At 51.6% G+C, this 7,488-nt stretch overlaps 1 protein-coding gene across 6 annotated transcripts in view; it reads left to right on the top strand.

Annotated features, from left to right (window-relative positions):
* The window catches only part of DLGAP4 (DLG associated protein 4), a gene marked incomplete at its 5' end in the record, with an annotated part of 59,458 nt that extends 53,557 nt beyond the window's left edge, over positions 1 to 5,901 (top strand). For all 6 annotated transcript variants that reach the window (XM_080925781.1, XM_080925780.1, XM_080925782.1 and 3 more), the window contains 3 exons: positions 2,519 to 2,610; positions 3,366 to 3,521; positions 4,292 to 5,901. In XM_080925781.1, the coding sequence (XP_080781907.1) occupies positions 2,519 to 2,610; positions 3,366 to 3,521; positions 4,292 to 4,510 (467 nt within the window). In that variant the 3' untranslated portion in view covers positions 4,511 to 5,901. The remainder of the gene's footprint in view (positions 1 to 2,518; positions 2,611 to 3,365; positions 3,522 to 4,291) is intronic.
* Positions 5,902 to 7,488: the final 1,587 nt, after the last annotated feature.

Raw genomic sequence — 7,488 nt, 5'->3', positions numbered from 1 at the left:
CTGTACCCCAAAATCCCACACAAACAACTCTACAGCACAGTAGCTTTTCATACAGGTTTATATGTTCAACTCTCAATCCACAAACCCTCTACACAACAAGATTGCATCAAATAGACAAAGATACAAACTGCTCTTCATATAAATGCTAGACCTATGAAATCCTTAATGTTCATAGCTATTTAATGCCAACTAATATCACCAGGGTCCAGCTGGTCCTTGGGAACCTCCATGTTACCTCGACCCCTCACCTCAGTCCTCTCACACCCTCCATCTCTCCGACCTCTGACCTCTTAGACCTCCTACTTCCCTCGCCCCGCCCAGTCACTGGCTTTCCTTAATTTTACTAAAATGGGGAGATTCATTAGAAGTCTCGTGACTTAGCCAGCCCTTCTTGGGGTCTGCTAATTGAACCAAGGATCATGAGCACAGTGCCCTGGGCCATATTTGCAACCCTGAGATATTAGACACTACATAATTCACCCCTTTATGATACACAGCTCATGGAGCCTTAGTGTACTTATTCAGAACACTGCCGTCACTATGTAATAGTCAATATTCTAATCGCCCCAGAGGAAACCTCTACCTGTTTACTCAGCACGTTAATGACGAGGTCGTACTCGAACTGTGGTCCTGCTTCTGTCTTCCAAGCAAGCATCACTGCTGTGGACTGGAGACACTTGATGGTTAAGAGCACTGACTGTTCTACCACAGGACCTGGGTCAGTTCTAGCACCCACATGGTGGCTTCCTGATTTGTTGTGGGTTTTTTGTTTGCTTTGAGACAGAAACTCATATAACCAAGGGTGTCCTTGAACTCCTGATCTTCCATCTCTCAAATGCTGGGATTTCCAGCACTACCACCCTACCCAGTCACTATGCAGTGGGTGTCCTTCCTCCCTGAGTGCTAGACAAGCTCTCTCCCCAGACCCCTTGACTTTGGTTTTCTGGTAAATGTTTGCGAGTCTGGGCACATAGCTCCTGTGTTGGTTCCTCTTCATGCTTCTTGGTAAGATACATTATTCCTTGATGAGCTCTTGTAAGGTCTTCGTGGAAGTAAGCCAAGATATGTCCCAGGTCAGCAAGAAGTGATGGGGGGGGCAGTTGCTTGGTTACAGAATAGCATTGGCAGCCATTTCAGCATGTAACAGTTGACAGTCCCCACACCATTCACCTGGCACATACAACAATTTGTCTATTTTGGAAAACTCAACCTTGCCACCTTCATTTGGGACCTACACCATCTGTCACTGCCTAGTGGACTTACATCAAGCCACGGGGCTTTGGCCTTGTTTTATTGAGTGTCTTAATACAGTAGTCCAGACTGCTCTCACTGCATTCTGTTGCCCTTGGAACTCACTATTGTAGCCCAGGCTGGCCTTATAGGTGTGAGCTACCACACAACAGGCTTCAAGCTTGATTGTCTAGCATCAATTTTCACTTCCTGATTTTGTGTTGCCTTTCATTGACTTCTGCTGTGACTTTCAAACTGGAATCAGACGGGAAGTCTACCTACTCTCACACTCCCAGGCCAAACGATTTATGGTTGTTTTGAAACTTTCCTATTTTGTTCTGTTTACATTTTATTAAAGACTTACATGTTAAGAAAGCTTCCTGTACTTGGCAATGTGAGTCTTCTAGGAAGGATCTAGAAATCTCCCAAGCAGTGTGAAAATCACGACACGTACTGTCTGCTCCTAAAGACTGAGAACCCCACACAGATCCAGCACGGTTCCTTTGCTGGGAGATTAACTTCTGATTCATCCGTTTTAAACAGTGTTACCATGTGCTCCCCACACCACCCAAGGGCTGCTAGCTCTCCATTCCAACCTGCTACTTCTTGCTTCCTAAACCGTATTCTAAATGTTTTTATTAGTGTGTGTGTGTGTGTGTGTGTGTGTGTGTGTGTGTGATGGGGGAGGACATGGAGGTCAGAGGACACTGGGTGGAGTCCACGCTCCTTGTCTTTGCACAGCGTCCAGAGATGGAACTCATAAGGCTTCTATATGACAAGGATGTACTCACTGGCCAGTCTCAATAGCCCCTGTGTTTCTTCTTGAGTCCATGATAACTTACATTTCTTTCCTGCTTCTAATTTACTGCCTAAACATTTCCTTAGAAATTGGGAAAGTTTGCAGCTGCAGCTGATTAACTACCTGTCTCTGCCTCCCAATGCTGGGGTTAATGGTGTGAGCCACCATGCTCCTCTTCCTTCTGACTCTTTAGAAGACAAGGTCACATAGCCCAGGATGGATGGCCAGCACTGCCCTCTTCCGTTTGTCTTCCTCAATAGTGGGTTAATGTGCAAATAAACCCACTAGCTTGTGTGTGTTTATACATACATACACAAACATACATGTATACCTGACCTCCAATTCCCCTTGTACCCCAGCACAGCCCACATTTTAGTTACACATTAGTTACACACACACACACACACACACACACACAACCCCAGTCCCACCCTGAACTGGTCCATCTGTCCAGCACCACCATGTATGCTAAACTGCTTCCTCTCTCAGTCTTAGGGAAAGTTCTCAGTGCGGTGGGCAGTGCCCAGCTCCTCATGTCCCAGAAATTCCAGCAGTTCCGTGGGCTCTGTGAGCAGAACTTGGTGAGTGACTCCCCCCCATCAACAGGCCTTCCAGCCAGTCCTTTGGATGTCCACCTGAGTGCAGGGAGCCCCTTGTAGCTTCTGACCTCCACACAGGGGAGGTGCTGCCCCCTGGTGGCACTGTAAAGATGGTGGCATTACACAGCAGTCTCCATACAGGAAGGGTTGGGGCCATCCTCCAGATCATTGAACCTGGTCTAAAATAACTGTATGAGTTATGTCAGTTGGTCCTAACTTACTCATACACTTAGTCCAGTCTTTATTCAAGAGGCTCCTACAGTAAGACCTAAGGAAACACTACTACTGCGCCAGATGGCTGTCTTCCTCCCCTGCCCATTCTAGGGCCTACCTGCCCCTGGGCCAGGCAGAAAGACCTGGACAGAATGTCCTGAGAGACCAATCCTCTCCAAAAAATTGGAAGCATGCGTTCCAAGGGTGAGCACAGTGGGAAGTGAGTCTGTGATCACCGCTGGCCTGGGCATGACTTGCCTTCTTCCTACCTCACCGGGAAACACAACTGGTCAAGAATAGGTCTCTTCCCTACAGCACAGGAGGACCAAGGATTCCTTACCACAGTCCTGTGTTAGCAGTCCCAGCAATGGCCACAGTCACATGCATTTGCAGGGCCTGCTCATAATAAAACTGGATCCCTGACAGAGGCACTGGCGTGACTCGAGCCAGAGGCCCATGTGTGTGGTGAGGGAGATAGGCTGGGCTCCTGCCTCGCCGCCCCACTGACCCCATCTGCCCCACAGAACCCTGATGCCAACCCCCGTCCGACAGCCCAGGACCTGGCAGGGTTCTGGGACCTGCTGCAGCTGTCCATCGAGGACATCAGCATGAAGTTCGATGAGCTCTACCACCTCAAGGCCAACAGCTGGCAGCTGGTGGAGACCCCCGAGAAGAGGAAGGTGAGCATGGAGCAGTGCGGAGGGGAAGTCCAGGGACAAATTCCTGGTCGGCAATAACGCTGCCCACATCGGTCAGTGCTGCTTGGCTCCTTCTCCATGTGTCGTCTGAGCTGGGGCTCACGTCCATCACCTGCGGGGTCCATGCCTGGCACCTGTCCAGCATGCTGCTCGCTGTGTAGTGGAGGCTGTCCCTAAAGCATGACGTCATGCTCTGCATGTCTAGTGAAGGGTCACAAGTGCTAGTGGAAGATGCAGAATGGCCCTTCTGGGGCCCTGCTGTCAGGGGCACTGGGGTCTGGCCCCAGTTCCGCCTCCGTGTGGCATCCTCTCAGGTGGCCTCCTGTAGAGCCGTGGAGCCCAGGGGCCTGTCACGTTGGACTGTGGCCCTGGTGAGCTCTCATGCAAGAACAGCATGTGAAATACGGGATAGAAGCCATCAGTTGAAGTCACTGCTCTGGCTGGGAGACTTGGGCAATGTACTGTATGTCTCAGGTTCCTAATGGCTGAAAGCAAGGGTGGGGACAGGTGGGGTTGTCCATCGTGTTCTAGAATGTTCTGAGCCTAAGCTTGCTTTTTGCTCCTAAATCCTTTGCTACTCCCACTATCATTGCTTCTGTGGCTTTCAGATTCTAGTGTGTGTTGCTTGTGCCAGTCTGGCGTGGAAACTCGGGGTGGGGCAGTGCCGGCTGCCTGCATAAGGAAAGGGCAGTGCCGCACAGAACGTGGCACCTTTAGTTTATTTTTGTCCCCTCCTCACTGTCTCAATAAAGGAAGAGAAGAAACCACCCCCTCCAGTCCCGAAGAAGCCAGCCAAATCCAAGGCGGCAATGAGCCGCGACAAGGCCTCAGACTCGGGGGACAAGCAGCGTCAGGAGGCCAGAAAGAGACTCCTGGCCGCCAAGCGAGCAGCGTCTGTGCGGCAGAACTCGGCCACAGAGAGCGCAGACAGCATCGAGATTTATGTCCCTGAGGCCCAGACCAGGCTCTAAGGCCTTGAAGGAGAAAGCACTCAATTTTAAATCATTAAAATCACAATGCAAATGGAACAGCGTTTCTCACCCTTTAGTATGGTCATTATCTCTAGAGACCCTGAGCCAACTTTCCAATTGACACATACAAGGGCTCACAATGTGGCTTTTCTGGGTCCCTCCAAGCTTTAGGTTATGAAGACTTAAAAAAAAAAAAAACTCAAAAACCACAATCTAGAACCTTTTCCCCTGGGCTGCCACGGTGAACCACATGACGACTTGGGCAGCCGTGGCCTCCAGATCGCGGTCTTTTTACTTGCTGTTTGCTGAGAACTAGCTTGTTTACAAGACGAGAGTCCAAGGCAACCTTGGGTCCTGCCATGTCCCTCCCTTCCCCACATCCCACAGCTTTTCTGTTTCCCTGAAGAACTCACGGGGGGTCACCATGGTGACTTCTGGTTCACACCCTTTAGGGCTGAGGGCCCAGAGGACAGAAGGGCAGCGTTCTCCTCCTCCCATCCTCCCCACTAAGTGCTCACACACAGCTGGCCCACCCTCCCTCCGCTGCCATCCGCCAGCCTGGGCAGTGTTAGGCTGGACTGGCCTCTGAGCAGATAGGAAAGTACTGGTCCTTGGGGCACGCGGGGAAACCACGGTTACCATGCTCCAGCCTCTTCCTCAGCAAAAGAAAATTTAGGACTCCCAAGTGGCTTCCAGGGGGTTGTCTGTCCTTGGCCGCACCTCCGTCCAGTTCCCCCAGGGCAGGTGGCGGTGTCTGTACGTACGTGTACATATGCACATAGACCTTAGAGTGTATATTTAATAAATGCCCATCTGCTCACCCAAAGCCCACCAGCGCCGCCACCACCGGCTCTCGGGGTACCTGCAGGAGGCGGGTGTGTGAATAGCATATATTTTTACATGTACTATATCTAGGTGTGTGTACAAGTGTGTGTAAAAATATACCTTGTGTGTAAGCAGTCCCGTTTTTGGTTGTCCCCCTAACCCGTCAGCCCAGCCTCTTGAGTTTTTTATTCTGTTGTGATTTTCATCCCGATCCTCCTCTCCTGTCCCCCACTCCCATTCCCAAGGTGTTCTGAGCCCTGAGCTGCAAAGGCCTGGGCCCACAGAGCAGGATGGGGAGGGCAGGGATGGGTCAGGCCGCCTGGAGGGGGCCGGACCCAGCAGACGGTTTGGCATATCAGGGGCTGTTCTATACTGTGCATATGATTCAAGGGCATTGGGGACATCCTCTTTGGCGCATGCTGCAGGGGTCCCCTGGGTGAAGCAAAGGCCTGCTCTGGGGGCCTGTTCCAGCTTGGCCGCCCCCTCTGTGACCTTGGGCAAGTCACTTGACCTCTGTGTGCCTCTACTTCCTCCTCTGTAAAATGGGGACAGTCCCTGCCCCTCCCTACCTCACAGGCATGTTGTGAGAATAAATGAGGTAACGTGTAACGAGGCCTCATGGCTTTATTGCAGTGGTGGGCTGGACTGGGCTACAGAGCATGGCAGCAGGTAATCCCAACCCAGCCAGACCCCTCCCAAAGGCAGCACTTGGGAGACAAGATGTCTGGAGGGCATCCCTGGTCTGTGAGCCTGGGCAGCAAATCAAGGAAGCATCCATGTGGCATTCAGCCCACCAGGCATCAGAACAGCATGCTTACTTCAATAGGGACCACCACAGAAGAAGGAAGGCAGATCATTCAAGGCCTCTGTACAGGACAGGTGGGGCCCTATGACCCTCAGCAACTGCCCCCTCAACAGCCTAGGGATTCAGTATATGAGGGAACGTGCCGTCAGCAGAGGGCTGCCCTGGAGCGCACCAGGAAGCCAGTGTGGTGTGTATTGGACTCACTGACAGAGCAGGAAGTCCATGGAAGAAAGGGAGGAGCTGTGTGGAGTGTCCAACCCAGGTGGAAGAGACCTGCTACTGACTGACCAGACAGGAGGCAAGGAAGATGCCACCCCCAGTGGGGTCTGAACGTTGTGTTTTAAAGGTCTTGGGCCAGGCCCTAGAACCACATATTTATACCTCTCTTGGCTCGGCTTAGGGATACAAATTCATACCCACCATTTTGGGGGTTTGGCCCCAGCTGGACCCTTGAGAAATCCCAACTGTAAATAGACCCGTGTGCTTGAATCCCAGTATGCTTTTGGCACAATGGCTGAACAACAGCAGCCGTCTGCCCTAGCCATGGCTGACTTCCTGATATGTCAGACTGAGATTGTTTCTGCATTCGGTATTTAACAGACATCCAAAGGTGTAAGGGAATGCTAGTGAGGGCAAGCTAGACATGAGGAATGGAGACATTCCTAACGCTACCCCCCCCCATGGGCCTCAGGGACTTGGAAGCAGAGGAACTTAGCACGGGAGAGTCTTGATCTGGCCTGGGGAAGGTTCTTGGAATCACAAGCAAAAAGGATGGGGTGTCTTTGTGTGGAACATGGTGCTCTACACCTTAACAGCCTAGTGCAGTGCTGAAGGGATGCTCCAGTCTCAACCTGTATCTCAGGCTGGTAGCGTAAGCTGGGAATTTCGAGTCTGGGCTTCTGTGATTCAGAGACAGACAAGAAGCGCCCTTCCTGGAAGCTGTGGGAAGGGGAGCAGGGAGACCCAGGAGAACAAACTAAGCACTCTAGGGTCCTCAGGAACCCCCACAGGGTTATAGATCTAAGGGTGAGGAACCCATATTTTCCTTCTAGAACCCCAAGCTCCCCCAGGGTTCTGAAGTCCTCAGAGTTTTGCAGAGTCCTTACTAAATGGCCTTGCAAAGAGCCTGGGCCAGCTCCTACCATGAGCAGTTGGAGGCTATGCAGAGCCTTGGGGAAGTATGGTAGAAGACAGACCGACAACCAGGACACCTTCGCCATGGTAGTGGAGTAGGAGGCTTACATGGATCTAGGGTGTCTCCAGCCCCACTGGACCTGCCCTCTGTATTCCACATCTCTCTCTCTCTCCCCCTGCTCTCAAGGTGGATGGCAAGGCCTGGGGAAAGCCT

This window comes from Micromys minutus, assembly GCF_963924665.1.
Source record: "Micromys minutus genome assembly, chromosome: 11".
NCBI classification, from domain to species: domain Eukaryota; kingdom Metazoa; phylum Chordata; class Mammalia; order Rodentia; family Muridae; genus Micromys; species Micromys minutus.
This window is presented reverse-complemented; position numbering and strand designations above follow the sequence as displayed.